Source organism: Arvicanthis niloticus, chromosome 26 (assembly GCF_011762505.2).
Source record: "Arvicanthis niloticus isolate mArvNil1 chromosome 26, mArvNil1.pat.X, whole genome shotgun sequence".
Classification (NCBI taxonomy): Eukaryota; Metazoa; Chordata; class Mammalia; order Rodentia; family Muridae; genus Arvicanthis; species Arvicanthis niloticus.
Genome location: NC_133434.1, coordinates 11,493,354 through 11,520,282, shown reverse-complemented (window position 1 = coordinate 11,520,282; position 26,929 = coordinate 11,493,354). Strand labels below are relative to the sequence as shown.

The window sequence follows — 26,929 nt, the reverse complement described above, 5'->3', positions numbered from 1 at the left end:
GTGCTTGCAACTGTGGCTGTAGGTGCTGACGGTCTCAGGGAGTGGCCTACACTCCTTGGAATTGCCTATCAGTCATCTCCAGCCCTTGGAGAACTGTAGCAAATGGAACAGCCGCAGTGGTAGCTCACACCTATCCCAAGGACTTCCAGCTAGTAACACAGCTTGTCTGTGGGTTCCCAGCCCACCCCACAGGATAGCCAAGGCTTGGCCAAGCCATGAGCACTTGCTGGCCTTCCTTATACCACTGCCTCTTCCTCCTGGAGGTCTACTTAAGGAAACGACTTCCTTTCCTTCCAGCCTAACGGGGCAGATTGAGGGGGACAGAGGCAGGGATGTGTGAGCTGTCGTTACTACCTGGCTTCCCTTCCTTGTCTCTGAGGACATTCCTGTTTCCAAAACAATCCCAGATGGAGAACCATTTGTTTTTCCAGTCCGTCCCAGATCGGTATCCAATCCTGTTCCTGTTGTGTGTGATGGCATTGAATACTGAGATCTCACCTAAGACCACTTTGAGCAACATCCAGACAGCTCTACACACTCCTCAACGGGAAGACCCTTGGTGTTTTACTGGCGTCTCTAAGGTCTTACTCTTGTAGTTTGTACCTGATCAGAGATGTTAATGCAAGTCTGCAGACCACCCTGGGCCACACTTGGAGGAACACTTTGTGTTTTGTCGTAGGATGTCTTTTTGCCTTTGACTTCCTGGAGCAGTGGGTATACCAGAACTTAGGCACCGTCTTCTTATGGCTAAGCGATCATAGAGCAAGAGATCTCTTGATCAAGAGATAGTGGGGGTGGGGTGCTGATGAGGCTCTGGTAGGAGACAGGCCCCAGTATATTCATGAAATGCATCCAGCACACAAACAGACTGGGTGGCAAGCACTGTCAGGATTCCAGGCCATTGCAGCATCCTCAGCCTTCATCCTTTACCACCCCCCACCCCAGAAGCAGATGAAAATGAGGCCCAGTGGTGGAAGCCTAGTGAGTTTCAGGCCAACACCTGCTAAGAAGTCCCACTTCTAAGCCATTTGCTGTGAAAAGGGGGCGCTGCCAAGGAAAAGAACTGAAAGGGATGAGGAGGCCCAGAGTCTCTCCCAGTCTCTTTCCCAACAGCCTCTGGTCTGAGGGCACGGGAACAGATTGAGAACTGAGTGTGCATAGAGAGGAGCTTCATGCAGTCATCTGAGTTTCCCCGCGAGAGTCTAAGTGTACAGGACAGAGCAGGGCAGGGCTATGACCAAGGTCCTCTAAGGTGGCCAGATTGTATATTTAGGGACTTCAGCCACCAGCAGTTCAGCGTACCCTCTGATTTCTCCAGGGACCTGTGAGCTCACTGATGTGTGTGTGTGGGGTCATGGCTAAAGGCAGGGAGGGGAGGCCTTTGTGCCAAGCCAGGCTCCTGGGAAACAGAGCTCTGGGCATCTCCCAAAAAGCACCAGTAAAACACCGTTGTTGAGTCAAACAATAATAGGCGCTCATTTGCATCGTATTTTACATACAGGTTCCATGCAGGCCTTTCTTCTTCTAAAACTGCAACACTGGAACCCCCTACATCCCTTCTCTCTTGGGTCCATTTGAGGGGTTTTCGCCCTATCCCCTAGAATCTAGAACCTCCCCCACACCCCATACACACATTCAGTCACCAGTCCCATCTTTGGCTTATCCCGGAACAAACAGTGGTTGGCCTTGCCTGGGTGTGCCTGGCCAAGACTCGCTCTAGAGCAGGTGGCCTGGCAGGTCTGACCCGGCAGGTGACCTCAGGTACTGGATGGCCCCACCTGTCAATGTCAGTTCCAACAAGCCCCCTCCCCCCCCCAGCGGAGCTTGTCCACTCCCCACCCTGGTTCAAGCTGTGGAGAGAAGAGGAAAAGTCAAACCTGGGAGCCCAGAACGGGTGCAGAGAGGAGAGGAAACCTGGCGGTTGCTATGACGATGAGGGTCCTGCTCATCATTTGCATAGGGTGATGATTTCCATACTTGCCAGGTGAATTTCCATATTCCTGCCTCAAAGCCTGTTGGGATGGGGAGGGGGGGGGGAGAAGATAGAGGTCATTTGAAATTCAAATGAGGCTGATTAAGGTTTTCTTGAGGAGGGAAGCGTGGACAAAAGGGGTTAAGCTGGCTGGCAAATGTTGGCTCAAGGGCTCAAAGTTATCAAAGGGAGGTGTCCCCAGTGTTAGCTAACTTCCTGGCAGCCCATCTCCCCAGACCCTGGGGACCTGCCTGTGGAAGATGGACCTGTCTCTCCCTCCCCTGCACCCTCTTAGTGGCTTGATGCTATTTGAGCTCACGGGTCAGGACTACTGGATTGTACCTCTAGGTTCTGACCTTCCTTCCTCTGATGGTTTCAGGACTGGTCCTGTCTGAGTTTTTATTGTTGGGGAAACAGTCTCTGTAGTTTGTTTGTCCAAGGAGATGAGAGGACTCATCTTTCCCATTACCCCATCTAAGTTGGCAATGCCCCCCTTCTTTGAGGCTGAGATTGTGCCTCAGGTGAATGGTGAAACTGAGGTCTCTCTAGCCATGGTCCGTTCTAACCCACCAGAACGGTGGAATAGATGCCCCAGTGTTTTCCAGGCTCTTTGAGCGAGGTGAATGACTTGGGAAGGGCTGTACTGTTCCCCCAGCCTGCTCTGACCTCAGGGTCATTACTTAAAGGCTTACACTCATTGCTCATTATTTAAAGGCTTTCTGCTCATTCTTCTCATCTATAAAATGGGTTTAATAATAGTATCTGTCTCATAGAGCTTCTGTGAGCATCAAAGTTTGTTTGTAAAACACCCAGAACAATGCCTGCCAGTTAATAATGTCATTTGTTAGTATTTATCCCTGGAGGGCAAAGTGTCCATGCGCTGGATACAGTGACCTAACAGCCAATCCAGGCAACTTCCATTAGAAGATCCCGTCTCTTGGTCAGGCTGGTCCGTAGTCCAGGACTCCAGAGCTAGACTCATGCTCCAGTGAAGGTTAAGTGGATACATGCATACACACTTGCACGCATGCACACACACACACACGCATGCGCACTCAAACATACACACATGCCACTTCTGTGATGATTGTGTTAGCCCTAGCATGTGTGTCTCCGTCTCTCAGGAAGCAAGAAAAAGGGAGGGATCTGAGGCAAGAGCCCTCTCCCATCCAGTGCTGAGAGATGGGAGAGAGCCAACAAGCCTAAATACTATTTACAATTTTAGAAAATCGAAGCCTTCTCTCTTTTGCCTACTTGAGTTACTGTGGCCACTCCAAATAAAGTTTCAGTTGGCAGTAATATGGTGGCATTTGGACAGCCAGTCACTTGCCTCTCTAGAACTTAGTATCCTTACCTATAAAATGCAACTCTGGAGTTTAGAGTGTATCTCGGAGCTTGGTAAGTATACCAGGCTAGCCTTGAATTCTTGATCCTCTTACTTCTTCCTCCAAAGTGCTGGGATTACAGGTGTGTGCTGCCCAGCAGGCTTCAGGTTTGACCTCATGAACACACAGAGGACAGACTTTAGGCCTCCATGGTCCTCTATGGTCTGATAGTAATAATAATAATAATAATAATAATAATAATAATAATAATAGAGCTTTTATTTCATAGAGCTTCTTTAACTGCAGGTTGTAGTGTTTTTTCAGGGTCAGGGGACTCTGAGTGGAGATTTTGAGGAGAAATCTTACATTGATGGAGTCCTACTTCCTTGCACCAATGAGCTGAGACCCTGGACCTTTTCTAAGCCCAGGGTGCTCCTTTATTTTGGCCCCTGACCATCTTGCCCAGTTGGGTAACCTCTACTAATGATTTCCGCACATTTCACCAAGAGGAGGTGCAGAGGCAGTGCATGGGGGTTCTAGAAAGCTTCATTCACAGCTCAGATGGAGAAGGGGATTATATTTCCCAAGGTATCAGAAGACTGTGGTGAGGTAGTTTCTTTATCAAAGAATAACATGGGAAATTGCACTGGGAGCCTGGAGAGTGATGTGCTTCCTCAGGCAGAGTCGTTGCAGAATCGTTGTCCCCCATGGCATCGCCTTAGGCTCCTGACCTTTATGAGAAGGGAACTGCTGAGCAAACTTCAGGTTTGGTTTTTTTTTTTCTTTTTGAAATGGGGTCTTACAAAGTCCAGGCTGGCCTTGAACTCTTTGTGTAGTCAAGGCTTGCCTTGATCCTCTGGTTTTCACCTTCAGAGTGCACCACAAAGCATGTCCAGCGGGCTTCAGGCTTGACCTTCTGAACACACACACCGGGAACACACATCAGATAGCTCAGTAGGCCGTGTCTATTGAAGTCTGTGAATTCTGCTCTTCATGTCCTTGGACTAGAAAAATGGGTGTTTTAGATTAGGAATCCTGGGCTGGAGATGGCTCAGGGGTTAAAAGCACTCACTGACTGCTCTTCCAGAAGGTCCTGAGTTCAATTCCACGAAACTACATGGTGGCTCACAACCATATCTAATGGGATTGGACGACCTCTTCTAGTGTGTCTGAAGACAGTGACAGTGTACTCACATACATTAAAATAAATAAATCTTTTTTTTTAAAAGGGGGTGGGGAGCTGGAAAAATGGCTCACAGTTAAGAGTACTGACTGCTCTGCCAGAGGTCCTGAGTTCAATTCCCAGCAACCACATGGTGGCTCACAGCCATCTGTAATGGGATCCGATGCCCTCTTCTGGTGTGTCTGAAGACAGCTACAGTGTACTCATATAAATAAAATAAATAAATAAATATAAATAAATCTTTAGATTAACAGTCCACACACTGAGATTCTGGAGGGAACTGGAGAGGTCATCCTGTCCTATAGTAATAAGCAGCTCCTTTTAGAAAAGTGGGTTCTGAGCATCGGTGGTATTGACTTTAGGGAAAAGGATAAGGTACTAAAATTCATTAGTGAGGTCATCCCTGGCACAGTGTGCACGTCTATGGGCACGTGTTGGGCATGTGTAGAATGTTTCATCACTGTGATCTATGCTCTGACTGGACCAGGGATACTCAGCCAGTGCAAAATGAAACCTACCTCCTACCTCCTAAGCCAGTGTCCTTCTCACAGTTTATCTCGGGCCCTTCTGGGTCCTGCTTACGGAGCAGCTTCAGAAGTTGTCCTTAGGATTCTTCCAGGCATTTCTTCCTGAAAACCATGGCAGGAATGTGGCTAGAAATGTTTGTTTTTATTACTCCTCATTCATTCATTCTCTCTCTCTCTCTCTCTCTCTTTCTGTGTCTCTCTGTCTCTCTTTCTCTCTGTGTGTTTCTCTGTCTCTCTGTCTGTCTCTTTCTCTCTCTGTCTGTCTCTCTGTCTGTCTCTTTCTCTCTCTCTCTGTCTGTCTGTCTGTCTGTCTGTGTCTGTCTGTCTGTCTGTCTCTCTCTCTCTCTCTCTCTCTCTCTCTCTCTCTCTCTCTCTCTCTCTCTCTCTGTGTGTGTGTGTGTGTGTGTGTGTGTGTGTGTGTGTGTGTCAGTGCAGGGGCCCTCAGAGGCTGAAGGCTGTCAGATTATCGTCCCTGGAACTGGGGTCACAGGTGATTGGGAGCTGCCTGATGTGGCCCTGGGAATTGAACTCTGGTCCGCTAGAGGATTGAGCCATCTCTTCCTCTCCAGCCACTTTTCATTTTCATATCAAAGGGAGACTGAAGGCTATGAGGATGAACACTTGCAGTAAATCTAATGTGAAGCCATCTTGAAAATAACCCAACAGCCCATTCATGTGTTCTCAGGACAGAACCTTGAAAAGTGGGCCGTAATTCCCAGTTTACTAATGGAATCTTTATCATCATCATCATCATCATCATCATCATCATCATCATCATCATCATTTTGGGGTGTGTGTGTGTGTGTTTGTCTCAGGATAACTTTTCAAGGGTCTACCTTCATAATCTCTAGCTTAAGAAGTACCAGCAAGTTTTCAAATTGTCCTAAAGTGTCTCCAGAAGTCCTACTGGGTTATACCGGGGAGTAGAGCTGCAGAGAACCATCCAGAAATGGGAGAGGCCCAGTCTCATTGCTGAGTGCTCGTTGTCTTGTTTACCAGGTAGAAGTGAAAAATCCTGCTGGAACAGTTCTTGGTTTGGGCTTCCAACTTCCTCACCCAGAGAATTGTTCCTCAGGCAAAATCACATCCCATTGCTGCCAAAGCCATGCAAAGCAGGAGGCCCATCAGTCTGGGTGTCAGCGCTCTTGGTTCAGGGGTGGGAGAGCAGGCCTTCTGTGGGACCCAGGTCCTGGTGTTGGGGAGGCCTGGCCAGGCATCAGAGCTGGTCTAGTGCTCATCAGATGTTAAGGGGATGAGAGCTGAAAGCAGGGACTATCCTCAGACTCAAACCTCCTGCATTCTGACCCTTTGGTTTCTTCTCATCTGTTGGGTATTATAACCACCCTGGCCTTAGAGGCGTCTGCCTAGAATCTTGAGACTCAAGACTCAATATGCCTTTTTGCCTTGTTTTGACCACTGACCGTCTATATGCTAGGATGCTGGCATCTTATTCAACCTCAACGCTTTCACCTGTAGCCTCTGCCCTCTTACTCTGTTGAGAGCTTCTTGATAGAGATGAGGTCTTGGGTAGCAGGTAGGATCAAGGGGATGCTAGACTTGGGAGGCTAAGCTGAGCCTTGGATGAATGAGCAGACATTCTGTGACTTCGTGCTGTTGACAATGGGACTGTGCTAGCGTGGGAAGCCATACCACATTAGCGTTGAAGACCTAGAGCTTTGGTCTTCCTTTGGGGATCATTCTCAACACACACCAACACTTTAAAACCCAAAAGTCAGCACAGCGGACTTGTGTTGGTAGAATAGACTGTCCTGAGCAGCCTGGGCTGTAAATCCACCCACGACCAGCACGCTGTCTTGTCTACATGTGTCTGGAAGAATGCTTCAGGGATCCTTGAATGAGATTCAGCTTCTCCATTTGGGAAGTGAAATAGATGGTCAACGTCATCTTCCCTAAAGCTGAAAACCTACCTGGGTAATCCCCTAGGATTCTGGCAGGCCCAAGAGCCAAGGTTCCAAGGAGTTTGCCTCGCCTCTTGCTTTCTCTCCAAGGAGACCTTCTGGCCCAGGGATTCATAAAGACCCATGAAAGCTAAAAGAAGCTGGCTGAGGAGGTCCCAGAAGGTGACTCTTCCAGTTTAACACAGATGTCACCCACACATCACAAAGGTCACAAATAGGACATTTTGAACAAGCTTCAGGAGCCTTTCTGCCCTGCCCTTCTCTTTCCACCCTTGAGGCAGCAAGCCTTACTGAAGAGGACCAGGCAGAAGGGAGAAAAAGCCTCGATATCTTTTGATGAACACCATGAACCCTGGCTCTTTAGAGGAGGAGAGAACTTCAGGATCATTTGATAACTCAGCAGCATTTGCTTTAGTGGTCCCAGAGCCACAGCAACTGGAGGCTCCCCGGTGGGCAATTCCAGTAGAACTCCCCTTTACTCAGAGATGAAGCCTGCTTTCCCACAAGGCCTAGAGCCCAGTTCCTCCTCTCTTTTCCCACAAGGCCTAGAGCCCCCAGTTCTTCCTCTCTTTCCCACAAGGCCTAGAGCCCCCAGTTCCTCCTCTCTTTTCCCACAAGGCCTAGAGCCCCCAGTTCTTCCTCTCTTTCCCACAAGGCCTAGAGCCCCCAGTTCCTCCTCTCTTTTCCCACAAGGCCTAGAGCCCCCAGTTCCTCCTCTCTTTTCCCACAAGGCCTAGAGCCCCCAGTTCTTCCTCTCTTTCCCACAAGGCCTAGAGCCCCCAGTTCCTCCTCTCTTTTCCCACAAGGCCTAGAGCCCAGTTCCTCCTCTCTTTTCCCACAAGGCCTAGAGCCCCCAGTTCTTCCTCTCTTTCCCACAAGGCCTAGAGCCCCCAGTTCCTCCTCTCTTTTCCCACAAGGCCTAGAGCCCAGTTCCTCCTCTCTTTTCCCACAAGGCCTAGAGCCCCCAGTTCTTCCTCTCTTTTCCCACAAGGCCTAGAGCCCCCAGTTCCTCCTCTCTTTTCCCACAAGGCCTAGAGCCCCCAGTTCCTCCTCTCTTTCCCACAAGGCCTAGAGCCCCCAGTTCCTCCTCTCTTTCCCACAAGGCCTAGAGCCCCCAGTTCCTCCTCTCTTTTCCCACAAGGCCTAGAGCCCCCATTTCCTCCTCTCTTTTCCCACAAGGCCTAGAGCCCCCAGTTCCTCCTCTCTTTTCCCACAAGGTCTAGAGCCCCCAGTTCCTCCTCTCTTTTCCCACAAGGCCTAGAGCCCCCATTTCCTCCTCTCTTTCCCACAAGGCCTAGAGCCCCCAGTTCCCTCCGTCTTTGAACGGATCCAACTAAGCTCGCTTCTCTCCCACACCAGACTTTGGGAAGGATAGAAAAGAACAGCTAATTTTACCTTCTGCTGTGTACAAGACGCGGCAGCAACTTTCACATTTCTCCTCATTGATCCCATTTCAACTTTTACTTTAAAAAGTTTTAGTCATGTGGACAAAAAAAAAATAGTTTAAGAATGATCTTGTAAAACCCAAATGAAAAGGACCTCACCGATCCGTGGAGAACTGCAGACGCACCCCAAATCACTCACGAGAAACACAACTTGATGCAAATCCCAAGAGGTTTACTGGCTAGCCAGGGCTGTCTTTCCTTCAAGCCCAAGCAGGGGCAGCGGAATTCAGCAAAAGAACAAAAGAAGTTTACAGCTTTTAAGGGTGAATCTACAAACCAGGTGGGGGTGGAGTTAGGGAAGGGGGAAGGCTGAGAGTGGAGTTAGGGAAGGGGGAAGGAGGGGGAACAGGTCACTAGGTCATCGATACATTTGATCTCAAATTCCTAAGATGCATGGTGTGTCACTTTATAATTGGCTATTTCGAAGTAGTTTCACACTATATATCATGAGCTCCAGTTCAAGGGGGTCAGGCTTATCTCAAACTTTTAGCATCCTGGCACCAACTGTCTCAGGGCTGTTAGTTCAAAGCCCGGCCAAGCTAATCTCGGGCCCATAGCATCCTGACACCATGAATCTTAAGATTTGTTTAGTTAGGGCCATCTGTTCAAATGGTCAGCTAATTTCCTGGGACTGAGGCAACACAGTGTTTGACTTACAGGTTTTTATGTCTTTGCTTTTAAAAGTAGGGTTCAGGGGATCAACTTATGATTTTTCTATCTTTCAATCTCATGTCTGTCTGTATGTCTGACTCGTGTGTGTGTGTGTGTGTGTGTGTGTGTGTGTGTGTGTGTGTGTAATAGTCTCGTGTAGCCCAAGCTGGTATCAGAGCTGCTACATAGCTGAAAGTGACCTTAAATTTCTGATCCCCATGTATCCACCTCTGGAGTGCTGGAAGTACAGGCCTTTACCACTGTACCCGGGTCATCGGTATTTTATTATTATTATTTTAATTTTAAAATTTATTTTTACGTTGATGTTCTTAAAATCTTACCATTTTTACAGGGTTGTTTGTTTTGTTTTTTTTTTTAACATTATGTTTATTTATTTGGGAGTAAGATGCCCACCTTGCTGTTTGTGGAGGTCAAAGGACAACTTGCCAGATTTGGTTCTCTCCTTCCACCATGGGTGTCCTGGGGATTGAACTCAGGTCCTCAGGCTTGTGTGGCTTGTGACTTGACCCACAGAGTCATCACCCTAACCCTTCTTCCTTCTCTGGCTGTCCTGGAATTTGCTCTGCAGGCCTGGCTGACCTTGAACTCAGAGGTCTGCCTGCCTCTGCCTCCTGAGTGCTGGGATTAAAGACATGTGCCACTGCACCTGGCTTCCTGAGCCCAGTTTTACAAATAGTACCAAGCAAAGTAACGGCCATAGTCAACCAGCCCAAAGGGTTAACCAAGGTGGTATATTTCAGCTTAACCCTTAGCCTAAACAACAGGCGTTTTACCATGTAAAGCCCCCAGTTGTCCAAAATGGGAACAGTGGTTCATCTCAGAGCTCTGAGAAGGCTTGGTGGCACACACCTGTAATACCAGCATTTGGGGGCAGAGGCAGGAGGATTGCCGCAAATGTGAGGCCAGCCAGATCTCCATACTTTTTATTCCCTATACTTAAGGTTCGATTCTGTGTTCTAAAGATGCTGGTAGTAGACCTACGCCAGTCTGTTGCCAGAGATGTCCTGTCTGTAGCAGGTATGCTTTGTGTTCATAGTGGGTAGTCAGTGAAAGCAGTGGAATTGCACAGATGTACCCCAGTTTTACAGTGGCTGCGACAATGCAGCTCCTGATAAAGGCCTTTTGTCAACAACGCTATAACTCATACTTGATTAGACTCTGATTACAACCCATACCCCAGATGGACATATCAAGAAAAAATTTCAGCTAAGATATCTGGGGAGAGAAGACTGGGCCTGTCCTTTGTCGGGAGAGGACCAGCTCAGCATTCTACCACAGTTGCTTAAGCCACTGTTTCTCCCTTGTTTGATTTGGTTGTATTTACTTTGTAAAAATGTTTTTATTGTGTACTCTTTCAACAACACAAAAAGTAGAGGCACTAGTGCAATCAGCTCCCCCACACCACCCACTTAATAATCATCCCTCGCTCTGAGCTGCTGCGGCCAAATTTCTGCTTTCCTGTGGCTGGGGTATTTTCTTGTAAATTATAGACATCAGAACTCTCAGCTCTGTGTGTGGGAGTGCGCGCATCTCTAAAACATAAAGACATTTCCCTTTTTAATCACAATTATCATTATCGCACTTAACAAAACTAATCTCTCATTTTAATTCTCATGGCAGTTTTGATGGTCGTGTGTCTTAAAAGATGCCACTTGGGTTTTCAATTGCCAGGTGTATCGGCTGTGATTATCGCCGTTCTTGCTTCCAGTTTGACACTGGCCATTAGCGTTGTTGATAGAAGGAAGGCCTTTATCAGGATCTGCATTGTCGCAGCAACTGTAAAACTGGGATGCATCTGTGTAATTCCACTGCTTCCACTGACTACCTACTATGAACACAAAAGCAGATTTCCAGTTTGTTTGTTAAAAACAATCTCCTAATTAGAACGAACTCTTGGTTTACTAATTTTAAAAAATAATTGACTTATTGATTATGGGGGTGGGGGTTGGGGAAGGGAGGCTCACATCCCACATGAGTTTCTGGAGTAGATCACATTGGTCTTGTTGAGGCAGAGTTTCTATTGTTTCTGTCTCTGCACTTCTGTGCTTGCTGACCCCCAAGCTTCCCACCAATTCCCCTGTCTCCACCTCTCATCTCTCCGGGGAATGCTGGGATAGCAGATGCTTGCCACCACATCTGGCTTCTTCGGTTTAGGGGACTGAACTCGGGAGTTGTCAAGCTTATAGGCAAGTGAGCCGTTTCTCCAGCCCTGGAGGTGGGTGGGGGCAGGCAAGCATTTCTAAGTATGTAGTTCAGTCTCCCTATCTTGGAGTTGTGTCATGAACGTTTTAAACTGTGGAAACGCACCTACTGTCTCTCATTTACCACTTGCCGTGTTTGTTTTGGCTTTCTATTAGAGCCTACCAAATCTTTCCTAACGCCAGTGCCGTCGCCTACTTTTTCACAGTGTCTTCCGTTTGAATCGCTTCCAGAGTCAATCGACATCTATTCTGTTTGCTTGCTTAAGCTGTTTATTAAAGTCTAATGGCAGCTTCCATTTTTATCAGACACAGGACTTGGTGGATCTATTGGGTCAAGAATTTAATTGTATTGCATAGGAATCCGAACTCTTGTCCTTACGTTTTCTAAGGCCACGTGACCTTGGGAAGGGGTTTTCTCTTTGGATATTAGACTTGCATGTAGACTCTGAAAGGAATGTTCCTGGCTGCATGTGCGTGTTTTTCTGCAAGAGACCGAAGAGGGAGCTGGGACTTAGAAATGGAAATGGTGTCTCTGTGTGTGTGTGTGTGTGTGTGTGTGTGTGTGTGTGTGCTCAAACAGGAGGATCATGAGTTTAAGGGGAAACCTGGACTACATAGTAGGACCTGCTTCAAACAAACAAACAAATTAAGTACATAGGGCTGAGGTTATAACTCATCTAGTAGGGTGCTTACAGGGCATGCGTGAAGTCTCTGGTTCTATCCCCAGCATGGTATAAACCAGGCATGTAATCCTCTCTGGAGGTAGAGGCTGGAAGATGAGAAATTCAGGGTCACCTTCAACTATATTGAAAGTTCAAGGCCACCCTAGGATACATGAAGAAAATGAACATGAACAATTTAGCCTGTACCATAAGAAACACAAAGGCCAGGATATGCAGAAGGAGAAATCATTTGTCCTGAGACTGCCTCACCGAGGATGTGACACTTGATTGGGTCCTGAAGGATAATGTTTTTCTAGGTAGAGAAGGGTTTCCCAGCTGGCAGGGGCAAAAAGTCTCTAACAGTCTCTAACACAGGTTCCACATGTCCTTAGGGACATGGCCCAATACAGACCAGTACTTTCCAAAGGAAAAAGTGTCATTTCCAGCTTTGTCTCACTCAGGACCTTGTGTCCCTAGGAAGGACAAGATGATACTTTACACATTCTTGTTTAACATTGAGAAGCCTGAGGCTTCAGCTGGTCCCTGTTTTGAAAGGGGGGGTGCGGATCATTGACATGGCTTGGTGCCTGGACCACAGTTCTTTGGTTTTTTGTTTTTTATTTTATTTTATTTTTTTTTGTTTTTTTGTTTTGTTTTTTGTTTTTGTTTTTTTTTTTTTGTTTTTGTTTTTTTTGTTTTTTTTTTGTTTTTTTTGAGACAGGGTTTCTCTGTGTAGCCCTGGCTGTCCTGGAACTCACTCTGTAGACCAGGCTGGCCTCGAACTCAGAAATTGGCCTGCCTCTGCCTCCCAAGTGCTGGGATTAAAGGCGTGCGCCACCACTGCCCGGCTTGGACCACAGTTCTTTAAAAGTCTGGGATTTTTTTCTAAGTATGCCCCGCTGTGCCCCACACCTGGAAAGAATGCATAGCGTCCTACAAAGATACTGGTGGCTGTACTTGATACATTACTATCTCCTCTTCCCTCCCTCCCCTCTCTCCCCTCCTCCTTCTTCCCCTCCCCTCCTCTCCTCTCTCTCCTCTCCTATCTTGCCCTCCCCTCCTATCCCCTCCCTCCCTCCCCTCCTCTCCCCTCCCTCCCCTCCCCTCCCCCCCCTCCCCTCCTCTTCCTTCTCTCCCTCCCCTCCCCTCCCCCCTCTCCTCTCCCTCCCCTCCTCTCCCTCTTTCCCTCTCCTCCCCTCCCCTCCCTCCTCTCCTCTCCCTCCCCCTCTCTCCCCTCCCTCCCCTCCCCTCCCCCTCTCCTCTCCCTCCCCTCCTCTCCCTTCTCTCCCTCCCCTCCTCTCCTCTCCCTCCCCTTCTCTCCCCTCCCTCCCCTCCCCTCCTCTCCTCCTCTCCTCTCCCTCCCCTTCTCTCCCCTCCCTCCCCTCCCCTCCTCTCCTCCTCTCCTCTCCCCTCCCCTCCCTCCCCTCCCTCCCCTTCCTCCCCTCCCCTCTCCCCTCCTCTTCCTCCCCTTCCTCCTCTCCTCTCCTCCCCTCTCCTCCCCTCCCTCCCTCCCCTCTGTCTCCTCCCTTCTCCCCTCCCCTTCCTCCTCTTCTCTCCTCTCCTCCCCTCCTCTCCTCCCCTCCCCTCCCTTTTTCCCTCTCCTCCCCTCCCTTCCCTTTTTCCCTCTCCTCCCCTCCCTCCTCCCCTCCCCTCCCCTCTCTCCTTCCCTCTCCTCCCCTCCCTTCTCCCCCCTCCTCCCCTCCCCTCCCCTCCTCCTCCCCTCCCCTCCTCCCCTGCCCTCCCCTGCCTTCCCCTCCCCCTCTCCCCTCCTCCCCTCCTCTCCCCTCCCCTGCCTTCCCCTCCCCCTCTCCTCTCCTCCCCTCCTCCTTTCCCCTTCCCTCCTTTCCTCTCTTCCCTATAAAAGGAAGCCAGGAATAACCAACCCATCTCTCATCCTAATCTGGAGCACTGGGGCAACAGTGAGCCCCACGAGCCTGGAATCCGCAGCTTCACTTCCCAGGCCTTCCTGAAGGCTAGGAGGGGAGAGCTTCCAGATGAACAAGTCCAGGGAAAGCCAGGCCTTATGCAGGAGCAAAGTGAAGGATGAGGCAGCTTCATCGCCCAGATCCAGAGAGGTGGGTCATGGTGGCCGTCAGGCGAGTGCCTCGTGCCTCTGCTGAGCCATAGCGTATTGTTTCAACCTAGACCTCCACGTGCTCCCAGCTCCTTCTCCAGACCGTGCTCCCAGCTCCTTCTCCAGACCGGAAACCAGGCAGAAAGCCCTGTCTCCCCATCACATGTCTCCCCGTGAATCAGAAAAGAACAGAGACCAAACTAATACTCACTCTGAGCAGCTGAGCCTTTACTACAGGCTTAGCTATATCTATTTCTATTCTGGAGCATCCGAGGCCCTGTCTCAAGGGGGACCCTGTCTGGCCCCAAACCTCCAGATTATAGCTGTACATTAGACCCTGGAGATCAGGAGAACTAGACAGAAATCTCAATAGTCTAGTCTAGGCCCAGATTAGTGGCTGGCACCTGCACTGTGTTCTGTAAACATTGGTTGAATGGACCAGTGTGTTCTTTTGCCAGATTCTTATTAATGTGTGTATGTGTGTAGGTGCATGTGTGGGGATCTACCTCTGGTCATCTGGCTTGACAGCAGGTACCTTTACCTAATGAGCCACCTCATACGTTCTCTTCTGCCAAATCATCATCCTTCTCCTCTTCCTCCTCTCCCTCCTCTGTATTTTTAAATCCTATGTGTATGAATGTGTACCACAAGCCGGGCGGTGGTGGCGCACGCCTTTAATCCCAGCGCTTGGGAGGCAGAGGCAGGCGGATTTCTGAGTTCGAGGCCAGCCTGGTCTACAGCGTGAGTTCCAGGACAGCCAGGGCTACACAGAGAAACCCTGTCTAGAAAAAAAAAAAAAAAAAAAAAAAAAAGAATGTATACCACAAGAATACCTAAGGCAGTGAGCAGTTCCCAACCTTCCTGGTGCTGTGACTCTTTCATGCGGTGTCCCACGTTGTGGTGATCCCCAGCCATAAAATTTTCTCCTTGCTACTGTTATGAATTGTAATGTAAATACCTGTGTTTTCCAATGGCCTTGGGCAGCCCCTGTGAAAGGGTCAGTTGACCCCCAAAGGCATCGCGATCCACAGGTTGAAAACCTCTGGCCTAGGGCTCTAGAATGGCTGTGAGCCACTTTGTGGGTGCTGGGGATAGAACCCTGGCTTGGTCCTCTACAAGAGCAACAAGTGCTGAGCCATCTCTCCAACCCTCTTTCTTTCTTTCTTTCTTTCTTTCTTTCTTTCTTTCTTCCCTCCTTTCTTTCTTTTTTGCCAAATCTAAACAAACAAACAAACAAAACAAAACAAAAACAAAAAAACCTCTTTAGGCAAACTTTAAAATGTGACTAAAGGATTTTTTTTTAGATTAAAAGTAATTTTTCTTTTTAGTCTCTACCACAAGTACAGTGGTTAGCGGGTGGCCATTCTGACTTAAGTTTCCTTTGTGTGTTTAGGAACGGTCCTAGCTACTCGAAGCATATCTTCTGCGATAAGCTCCCTTGCACTTCACTCGACTCTTTCTCCCTGAGCCCTAGGGCCGTTCATTCTCTACTCTGCTAGCCTAGGTACCCTTAGAGATGGCTGACAAATGTGCAGGAAGATGCTGCTCCCTAGGCTGAGGGGATTACAAGTTAAGGTTCTAGGGAAGTCACTTAGGTCCCATCCAGCTACGTCTCTGGCATTTCTCAAGCCTCTGATTTGTGTTACGTTCTTAAGAAATTCAGAGTAAGTAGTGTGTGTCTCCCAGCCAATAGTGAGGAGGATTCTGTGTTCCCAAGAGGAGAGGGACCAAGGCTACGCAGCGTTAACAGTGTTGAGGGGGAGTGGTAACATGTGGACTTGTCTGAAGGTTCTGTGTGAACAGAACTCAGGGTGCCTGGGAGAGAGGGAGAAAACTCAGACAACAACGTGCACAAAAGCCTGCAGAAAGAAGACAAATGAGGAGTTAGATGCCATGCTAAGGTGGACCAAAGTTCTGAGTTAACTCCCATGAACTTAGTCTTTCATTCAGTCAGTATATTGAGAGTCTATTATATTTTAAGTCTACTGCCAGGTTATAAGTGAACAGTGCTTTTAATAAAGTTTTATTACATTTATTTACTTGTGGGGTGTGTGCAAGTGCCACCCTGGGCACTTTGTGAAGGTCAGGTGACGATACATTTTTTTAAAGATTTTTTTATTTGTGTGTGTGTGTGTGCGTGCGCGAGCGCCTGTGTGTGTATGTACACATATGTGTATGTTTGTGTGTATTGCTGGCATTGGCTGAAAATGGGTGTTGTATCCTCTGGAGCTGGATTGATAAGCAAGCTGTGAGCTGCTCAGTGTGCGTGTTGGGTCCTCCAGAAGAGCAAGCAGCAAGTGTTTTGAACAACCTAGCCATCTCTCCATACCCTCAGAGGACAGCATTCAGAAGTTGTTTTTCTCTTTTAGCTTATCTAGCAAAAAGTATGTGTTTAAGCACATTATGGCATGTCTACATAATAGAATATTATTTGTCAATTACAGTGAAGTTTACTGATAGAGGAGAAGTAGGCATAGTTCAAGAAGCATACAGAAGCACGTTTACAATACTCCCGGGAAAAAGGATAAGAGTCTGAACAGACGGTCAACATCCACAAAATAAAACTAGAATGAAAAGACTGTAAAGTGAGTGGGAGATGTGTCCAGTTGGTAGGGTGCTTAGGATGCACAGGCTCTGGGTTCCAGTCACACACAGTATAAACCCAGCATGGAGGTGCACGCCTGCAATTCTAGCACACAGGCCGCAAGGGCAGGAGGATCAGGAGTCAGTGTCAAAAGAGGGGGCATGCTATAAAATACCCCCCAAATATTCATTATTGGTTATGTCTCTACAGAGCAATGTTCTTGCCATTTGTAGGCTTCTTGGCACCTCGAAGCTTTTCTGTAAAGCACATATTTATTTTTTCAGTGTAATTGTCAAGAAAGAAAAAGGCTGGGTGTGGTGGCACACAGCTGTAATCCCAGTATTTAGGAGACTGAGGGGAGGAGGATCAGGAGTTCAAAGTCTCCTCAGGAAAGAGACCAGCCGGGACTATACCTGACCACCACCATTTTTGTTGGTGGTGGTGGCGATTCTGGGTTGTTGTTGTTGTTGTTGCTGTTGCTGCTGCTGCTGCTGCTGTTTTGGAGACCCTTGAATGCTGGGATTGAAGGGATGTGCCACCACACCCGGCCACTCGAAGTCAGCAACAATGAAAGGAAATAGAATCAACAAAACAAAAAATACAAGGCTGGGGGTTGGAGGACAAGACAGATGCCTACATATCAGACAGAATTTAGGCATCGTAATGCCTAGAGGGCAGGGCTGTCAGGAAGTCTCAGTTGGCTTAGGATGGTCCCTCCCTTTGGTTTCTCTCACCAGTCCCCTCTTACTGATCAGTGAAGGACAGAACATCTGGTGCACGTAGGCTTTATGTGATAGAACCGGCACTCTGGGTCTTCCTGTGTGACCTTGGCAAGTCAACCTGCCCTCCAAGGCGACTCTTTCCTTGGCTGTTCATGTAACCCTTTATGTTTCCAGAAAATGGGTTGAACAGTGAGATTTTGGCTATAGGTGAAGTCAGCTCCTTTCCCAGCATCCTTTTTCCCTCTGTCCTCATTACACAGGATTGATACATATATATCTGTTATCTCTTTCCAGGAAATGATCGAAATGGCCTAGATTTCAACAGACAGGTAAGAACTTGGGTCGGACATTTATCCTGTAAGTTCTGGGGACGGAAGACAAATATAACACTCGTTGGTGATCATTCTCGATCAGCTAGCATTCAAGATAAAAGGACCCTGAGTGTGTCCTCTCAGCCACCACCACACTCCAGAGCTGGGCTCTCCCTTCTAGAATGCTCTGCTCACACTTATCTGTAGTTGGCATAACTACCACAGAGCTTCAGCTCCCCAGGTATTGGATTCATGATGTGATATCTGATGACATCTGAGAGGAATTTATGGAGCCACAAGGGACAGAATGGCTGTTCTTCCAGAAGAAACTTTTGATCAAAAGCATGTTGATAGAGGCCATAGTAGGGGGAAGAAGAATCATTCAGACAGGAGCACTTGGGGGCTGGGGAAGCAGCTTAGGGAGCAGAGTGCTTGCCTAGCAGGGAGGAAGCTTTGATTTTTCTCCATCGTAACATGGGGGCTGGGCATGGTGTTGCAAGCCCGAAAGCCCAGCACGTAGGACAAATGAAGAACAGAAATTCAAGGACATCCTTTGCTACATAGCAAGCTCAACTCTGTCTCAGAAAAGGAGTGTGTAACCAGGCTTGAGAAATGGAGGCACTGGCTTAAGGGCTTTGGAAGTCACCCAAAGTGAATGAAGTTAGACTTAGTTTGGAAGGGCTTTGCCCAGAGCCAGATGGAGTTGGAAGATAGCAGAGAAATCAATAGGAATGGCTTGAGAGAAGGTTAAAATGACATGTCCCTCTAGGTGACAAGCTGATGGAGGGAGCCTGGGAGGTGGGAGGTAAGGCAGGGTGTGATGGGGAGAAGACTGGGCTGCTGACAACGATGTGAATCCGGGGAGGGAGTAGAGCTAAGGATAGACCAGGAAGCCTGGTATCTGTTCCTGTTTCTGCCAGCCTTTAGCTGGTTGTTTGCTCTGTGTGTGTGTGTGTGTGTGTGTGTGTGTGTGTGTGTGTGTGTGTGTGTGTAGGGCCTCAGACGACCACCATACTCATATTCCCAGTCCAGAAATTGGCTGGAAATCTGGGAAAGAACAGGGTCAAACATGCACTACTCTCATTGCACATATTCTTGGGTTCTTGTAGCCGAAGAAGGAATCAAAAGTTACTACCAACATTTCCTAAAAGGGCGTTCATTCTAGAAGCATCCTTCATAGTTAAGAAAGAAGATAATCTAGAATCCTAAACCAAAACCTCTCAGGCAAGTGATGCAGGTTTGCTCATCAAGAAGCCTGAGAATTTTGTCACCAAAATAAAAACCAACTGCTTCTGTCTGCCCTGGAGACCAAGGGCCATGGGCCCCATTAAAAAGAGATCTGGGTTAGCTATGAGGAAGGACTCCCAGTCTATGCAGTATAATAAATTCTGCAATAACTAGAGAGGAAGGCTACAGAAGCAACTTATTGCACAATGTTGTTAGATGGGAGACTGATTGTTATCTGAGAGAAAATTCCAGCCAGGCAGACATGGGAGTCCCTCCCCATCTGGGACAGTCAGTGCCGTGGGAGGCAGGAGGATTACCATGAATTTGAGCCCAGCCTGGGGTGGGGTGCAGAGTTAGACCCTTTCTCAACTTTCTTCCCCAACTCTCCAAAAAAGGAGGAGTGGGGAAGTCAACCAGGCACATTAGATTGTAGAAAGGCAGATATCCAAAGATTTTGTAACTCTGAAGGAGTACTGAGTAGGTTGAGGCCTCAGGACCCTAAATCTGGGCCTGCTGCTCACTACCTTCAGGCTTTAGTAGGTCATCCAGGACGTGAACTCACACCAAAAGGTGGCCATGCCAGCTGCCAGGCAGTGTGTTTGCTCTCCTGTGTGATGTAGTTGGTGCTAGACAGCCCAGGTGTCCAATATGGAGGTCTTGGCCCTTTCCACATCCAGTGGTCTTGTCACTGATTGGCCTCTGGTTTCTTAACACTGACAGGAACAAATGGAATAGGCTTTTCTTCTGGGGAGGGGTTTGAGGGGGAGTCTGCAGCCTGGGCATTGCACACTTCCCTGGGGCTTTGTTCATAGGCATAGTCACTGCCTCTGGAAGGTTCCTATTTGAACCTGACCCTCCAAGACCATCAGATCTCAACATCCACAGGCTGGGACCTTCATCTCACCTCTACTGGGTGAAGTGGGGGTATATAGACCCCTGCCTGGCAGCCATGTCTACTTCCTCTGTCCTTCACCTCAAGGGAAGGCAGCTGGCAGTCACTGACCACCAATGCTGCAGGCTCTCTCTATCTCCCATCCTACCATGGCCCAGGAGATAATTACCGGTGAAGAAACTGCCTTCCAGGCAGCCCCGCCCCTTTTCAATCAAGGACCTGAGAGATTAAGCAAGTTGACAAAGGTCATACAATTGGTCAACTGGCTGGGGCAGGATTTGAAAACATGCCTCTCACTCCAGAGCTTCTTTTCCCCCCTGGGTTCCTTTGTCGAATCCTCCTCTGCTTCTCTCCGTCTAAACACACCATCCTTGGGGAGAGGCCTGGGAGCAGAGGCTATGACCTCATTATGACTAAATGGGAGGCAGAAGGAGTGGGGAGAGGACAGGAGGAAAGCGTGGTTGTGCTCAGACACAAACAAGGTGTTGTTGGACTCCTTAGAGCAAAAGAGCATGCTACCCTGGGAGACCCTGGGCCAAACCCTAAGCTAGCTGGTACAACTAAGAGTTGCAACCTGAGGCTGGATGGACTACAGTCCTGAAGTCGAATGAACCAGGGCTGTTGGCTCACCCAACATGAAGCATTGCCATGCTGTGCCAGTAATCTTCAGGAGATCTTTAGGAGCAGAGGTGCCTGCCTCTTCATCCCAGGGCATGTTCAATGGGGTTGAAAGGCAGTAGGCAGAGGCCAGATGCCCAGATGGAGGCAAGCCCTGGCCTCTAGTGTTGCCTGCCCTTTGTTAGTTGCTGGCCTTTCACATGTCTCTTCCTCCTGGGTCTCAGTGTCTACCTGGATGAAATGAAGAGGTTTGGGTATGATGGTCTCCAAGACTCTTACAGTCTGTGAGCTAAGGAACTGCCATTTTTCTCTGACTACCACCTACTACATCCTGACTAATGGGTTGGAGTCCGGCTCCCACTTTTTGTTCCTCTGCTTGTTGAGAAAGTGGCTCGGGCTCTCCTCAAGCTCACCACGTAGCTGATACATAGACGATGATGACTTTGAACCTTTGATCCTCCTGCCTCTGACTTCCAAGTGTGCTACCACAGCTGGCGTTATTTATTTTCTTATAAAAGAAACGGGGTCAAGAGTCAAGCTGTAGAACGCAAGGAAAAGTGGGTTCCAGAAGGCTTTTCTAGACTTTTTGATCCTGGGCTATGTATGCAGTGTAAAGAATCCTTTGTAATGTTGAAGCAAAGGCAGAAAGACCCATGGAGTCACAGCTGGGACCCTCTGCTGATTCCCTGGATATTAGTTCTTATATGTGAGACAGAGGGTGTCCCTTGTAAGAAAAGAAATTATAGTCTGAGCAGAGACTCCTGTGAGGAATGAGGGTGCTGAGCTCCGATACTGTCTGAGAATTGCTCTGTAAAGATGGTCCTGGAAGTGGGTGGCTAAGGAACAGTGGGACTCTGGCTGGCAGGAAGTGTTGAGAGTGTCCCAAGCATAGAAGACCGAGTGAAGGAAGACTTCATGCAGAGAGAGAGAGAAAGAGAGAGAGAAAGAGAGAGAGAGAGAGAGAGAGAGAGAGAGAGAGAGAGAAAGAGAGAGAGAGATACCTTAATTTGGTAATTTGGCAGGACCTGGAGAGGATCAGAAAATGAGTTGGCAGAACATGAAGCCAGAGCTGTGGGTTGGGCCAAACTAGGAAGGTCTCTGAGAACCTGGCCATGAAGCTCAGAGTTTCTCCTATAGGAAGCAGGAGGTCACAAGGCATTTCAAATGTAACTAATGTCAGTCAAGAGCAGAACACTGACGGGGGTGTGGGGGTTGGGGATGAGGAAGGCAAGGCAGATGGAGAACTCCTGTAGGAAAAGCCAACTGGGATAGTGTTGTAATGAACACAGGTGGGTAAGCCAGGGATGTGAGCCAAGACGCTGAGTGTGTGTCGTCAGGGCCACTTTACCTGGGCTCCAGTCCTGGGTCTGTGCTATGTGACTGTGTGACCCTGAGCGTGTTCTTCTATCTTTGTGTGGTTTGGTCTCATCTGTAAGATTCGGAGACTAATGATATCTGTTGTGTGGGGTGGTTGTGAGCATCAGAGGTGAACACGAGTGTGCGCTCCTTACACAAGCACCTGATCGTGTAGATCATTGCATTTTTCTGCCACAAGTGCATTACTAGATATGAGGAGAGCCAGGTTGGAGAGAGCGCCTCTTGAGACAGGACCAGGAGTGTTAGGGCAACAGGTTGGTTGTGGGACCCTTAAAAAGAGAGGGACGAGTAAATGTGCCCCTGAGGTTTCTGGCTGGGAGTCGGAGCTTTGGTGGGACTGCCATCAAAGAACATGTCAGCAGAGCCAGTTCTTTTAGTGGCAGATGGAGGAGGGAACACAGGGTCTAGGGAGGTAGGGAGGTGTAAGTACTCCGCACATGGAGATGGGTCAGGACCAAGGTCACCCCGATTCTGGCTAAATGAAGTGACAGGTGGGGAGGAGTTCACCCAAGGACAGCCAGGGTGCAGATTGAAATGGAGAAGGAGCACTCAGAGACTGGTTCAAGACTGGGTGCTTGTAGGTGAGTCTCAGAAGGGGTGGCAAAGGGACTGGAGGAGAGCCACAGCACGGCAGGAGAGCTTGTGTGATGGTGGGAAACATGAGAAGCACCATTGATGTTGCCCCAAGTCTAAAAGCAGAATAATAGACTAAGTAGAGAGACAAGCAGTGATGGCAGCCATTGTAGTCCACAGTGAGAGCAAATACCAAAGCAACCATTGGTGAGGGTTGAAGGGGACTTACAGCAATGATGGGATTTGTACAGCAGGATATCCCCTTTTAAGGAAGGGCACTGTGAACATAAGAAAGCATTGGATTAAAAAAGGAGAGTGGAAAGAGAAGCTTTGGGGTTGAGGAGGTGGGAGGTGGGGAGATACAACATAGAAAGAGGGTGTGTTGGGGGCACTCGAGGGACCCCGGTAAAGGGCTTGGATGATAAGCAACTCTCTTCTGTAGGGGATGGAGGGCGCCTTGAATGTTTTGGGGGAGTTTTCCGCTGTTTTGTTTGAGGTATGATCTCATGTAGCCTAGGCTAGCCTCATCCTCATTATGTAGCCAAGGCTGGCCTTGAATCCTACCGCCTTTACTTTAAAGCAAGTTGGAAAGAAGCTTCATCCTGTCCTCCAAGCTGAGAACCACTGACGTGGGGTTTCCTGTCAGTCCCAGCTGAGCAGTGTTTGGGGCCCACTGACACAATACATGGCTCGCCTCTGTTCTTCTGGTGACTTCCATGCCACCTCATACAGAGCAATCACCCCGCTGTGCCCCTACATAGCACTGAGTTTGTCTCTGGCTGCTAAGATATACACAGACTTGTAGTATTTAATTAATTGGTTCTGCAGGGCACCCTCTCTAAACTCAGAATGATTCCATTTAAGAAAAGGTCTCTGAGGATTCAGCATGGAGGAGACACAGAGTGGCAACACCAGGCTCTCCAGCTGGCATGGAAGAGCTTGTGGGTACCAGAATAAGCTCCTGGAATGGGGCACCCAGGAACAGCTGAGTTTAAAGAGCCAAGGAAGGAACTGAGTTTGGCTTTGTTCTACAAACCTGTGCTTGGCTGGGTGCTATGGAGTAGAGGAGAGGGGCAGTCCGTGCCCACAGGTACTCCCAGTCCAAGATTGGGAAACCGAGTGTGTCTTACAGGAGGGGATCCTGTGTACAGTAGCATCCATGGACTGAATGCCTAAGTTTAAGAGTCTCACAAGAAGACACAACTCCCAGGGAGAGCCTACCATGCCAGAGGGAAACACAGATCCTTCTGTTTGAAAGACCCAACAGACTGAGAATGAGGGGCGGCAGGTTCTCTGGTTGCTCTGAGGATGCTGTGGCATTCCAGAACTGTTCATTTGGGAGAAAGATGGATTCTCTAAGATGGGGGTTCTGGATAAAAGGCTGTAGTCCAGCTACTCAGGAGACCAAGGTAGAAGGATGGTGTGTGTAAAGATTCCCTGGGCTACAGAAAGAGTTCAACACTAGCCTGGACAGCTTAACAAGATCCTGTCTCGAAAGAAAGAAAGAAAGAAAGAAAGAAAGAAAGAAAGAAAGAAAGAAAGAAAGAAAGAAAGAAAGAAGAGAGAGCCAGGGCTGTACCTGAGTGGTAGTGTAATTACCCAGGATGCACAAGGATCCAAGCTCAATTCCCAGCACTGGGAATAAAACGGAGGAGGAGGGGGAGGACCACTAAAGCACATGTGATACCTCTATGAAGCAGAGTAGGATTCAGGGAACCAGTACAACATTCCTCCCTGCTCCAAGGCAGCAAAGCAATTGGGAATAGCAGAACCTATCAGGGGCTAGATTAGAAATAGGGCTTTGATGAATGCCTGTGATGAGTTTTTCTAGGACCTTAGAGAGTTTTACACACACACACACAGACTTTGATAGAGGAAGAACTAGAAACTTCCATCTTGGATGCCCAAAGAAGCGGAACCTCATATCCTCTCACACTTCTCTCTAAACCAGACACAGCATGACAAGATTCTGAAAAGCTCCCTTTAAATCCTAAAATGCCCTGGTGGTGGTGATGACGCACACCTTTAATCTCAGCTTGGGGAGCAACAGGTGGTTCTCGAGTTCGAGGCCAACCTTGTCTAAAGAGCAAGTTCCAGGAAAGCCAGGGCTAACAGAGAAACCCTGTCTAGAAGTGAATGAATGAATGAATGAATGAATGAAAAACTAAATTTAAAAAAATTAAAAATCTTAAAATGAAATTGATATCAATTTTTAAAATCTCCAGACATGATGGCTCATCTCTGTAATCTTAGCACTGGGGAGGCAGAGGCAGGTGGATCTCTGAGTTCAAGGTCAGCCTGGTCTACATAGTAAGTTCCAGAACAGCCAGGCCACCATAGTGAGACCTTGTATTAAAAAAAATAATAATAAAAAATTTTTAATTTTATTAAAAAGAAGAAAGCTAAAAAATTTACAATTAAAACAATTTACTGCCAGGCAGTGGTGACATGCACCTTTAATCCCAGCACTTGCGAGGAAGAGGCAGGTGGGTTTCTAAGTTCGAGGCCAGCCTGGTCTACAGAGTGAGTTCCAGGACAGCTAGGGCTACACAGAGAAACCCTGTCTCAGAAAAAAAAAAAAAAAAAACAAAACAAAAGGAAAAAGAAAAACAAACAAACAAAAACAAAAAAATTTGCTGTCAGCAAGCAACTCCTTGGGCAACAGTCCTCAAAGGATTAAGGACTTGGTAGCGAGCTTATGCCTCTCTGACCCTGATGGGCACAGATGAAGACAGAGTTTGGTTCCGTCCATTGGCATTTCAAAAGCCATGGTTTTCAAAATGTGTTAAGATCTGGTAAAGCTCTAGAGAAACAATGTCCTCGTCAACGGGGAACCAGGCATCTTATGCGCTCATGTAGTCCAGCTCTCGGGAGGCTGGATTGATAGATCATCTCCAGTTTGAGGCAAGCTTGGATGGTAAGGTCAAAGTCAGCTTAGATTACATAATAAGATCCTGTCTCAAAAATAAAATTTTAATTCAAAAGGAAATTGGGCCTGAGAGTGTGGTTCAGTGGCAAAGCATCTGTTTGGCTTGTGGGAATCCCTGATTGGATGAATACCACCAACAAAAAAGAAAATTGAAATAGAAACACCGAAAGCAGCATATGTGGGTATGAGAGCAAAAGGACCAGGAAGACGGGCACCGGTTGGAGCAGTCTACTGAATAAGCACGAGGACCTGAGTTCGGATCACCAGCACCCATGAAAAGAATCTGGACATCGTCAATCTCATATGTCACCTAACACAGAGGCAGAGCTTCCTGGCCTAGTAGCTGAGCCAGCCGGTGAACACTGGGTTCAGTGAGAGAGTCTGTCTCCAGAGATAACACAGAGACTGGAGAAGACACCTGATGTAGACCACCGCCTCCAAGTTGCAAGCATTCCCATGTACACATGTGTGTACATGCACTCACACACACACATGTGATTGCATGCAAGATGGAACTGGGGTGTGAATCTCGTGATTAAAGACAAGCTGTTTGTCAACACAAATGTCCAATGTGTGTGTGTGGGGGGGCGGGCATTTGAAGATGGCACTGAAACTCTTTTGGCTCTGTGTCCTGCGGCGTGGCACAGCTAGAATGTGGACTCTGCCCAATAAAGTTGAGTGGAGCCTCCTATCCTTAAGACAGCCAGAAAATCACCCCTTAAACTTCAGCAAGCGAGCTGATCTCAGCCTGCCATGTTGCGCCAAGAGGCAGAGCCAGATGGACCTCTGGCTGTTTTCCTTCTACATAAAGATACAGGAAGTGAGACATGGGAGGCTCACCCTGGCCCTGGAGCCAGGCTCCCCAGAAGTAAAATATAGCCTCTGTTTTTCCTAGAACTCAGTTTTCTATCCATCCTAAAAATGTCAGAGGAACTGGGAAGTCGCTTCTGCTCCCTCTTGCCCCTCACTACCCTGCTGTCTGCAATGCTTAGCCACTTAGGACTGAGGCGGCTGCCAGAGCCACAGACAGGGAACAGCAGAGACTCAGCTTCAGACCAAAGTTCCAAGCATGGCTGACAAAAGGGCAAATCTTCACCCCCAAAAGTGTGCATGAGTGCTTTTCCATCGGTGCTGGGTCTCAGCTCCCTTGAGAAGTAGAGGTAGGAAGAACAGAAGTTCAAGATCATCCCTCAGCAAGATAGCAATATGATGGTTAGCCTGGGCTACATGAGATCCCGTCTCAAATTCTCTGTCAAGAAAAAAAAAAAAGGGAAAAAAAACACATTGAATGGAGAGCATTGCACGCCAGGGCCACCTCCGCAGAGAATAAGCTGGCTTGACTGGGTGACTAGGGGCGGGTGGAGCAGAGTTTCCAGGCAGAAGATAATTGACAAGATCAAGTGACTGTAGTGATTTCCTCACCACAGCCATTGTGTGTGTGTGTGTGTGTGTGTGTGTGATATAACATAATATTCATTGGCATCTGACTGTATTCCAGGCACCAAATAAGAAATGTTTTACAAACATTTCTTTTACTGTGCTTAGAAGCCCTGTTAAGTAGTTGGCATCATCCCCAGTCTACAGACGAGCGAATGGAGGCTGTGAGGGGCCGAGAGACTACCCATGCATTACGATCCACAATATCCACAGGTTAAAAGCTTTGCCAGTGAGTCTCCTGGTCCATGGTTCTGTCACCCCGATGCTCTTCCTGGGTCT

General features: G+C 48.2%; 1 protein-coding gene across 1 annotated transcript in view; it reads left to right on the top strand.

Moving 5' to 3' along the window:
- Nucleotides 1–26,929, top strand: part of Pou2f3 (POU class 2 homeobox 3) — an 87,965-nt gene that overhangs the window by 14,351 nt on the left and 46,685 nt on the right. The window contains exon 3 of the mRNA XM_076924807.1: nucleotides 17,581–17,615. Coding sequence (XP_076780922.1) covers nucleotides 17,581–17,615 — 35 coding nt within the window. The remainder of the gene's footprint in view (nucleotides 1–17,580; nucleotides 17,616–26,929) is intronic.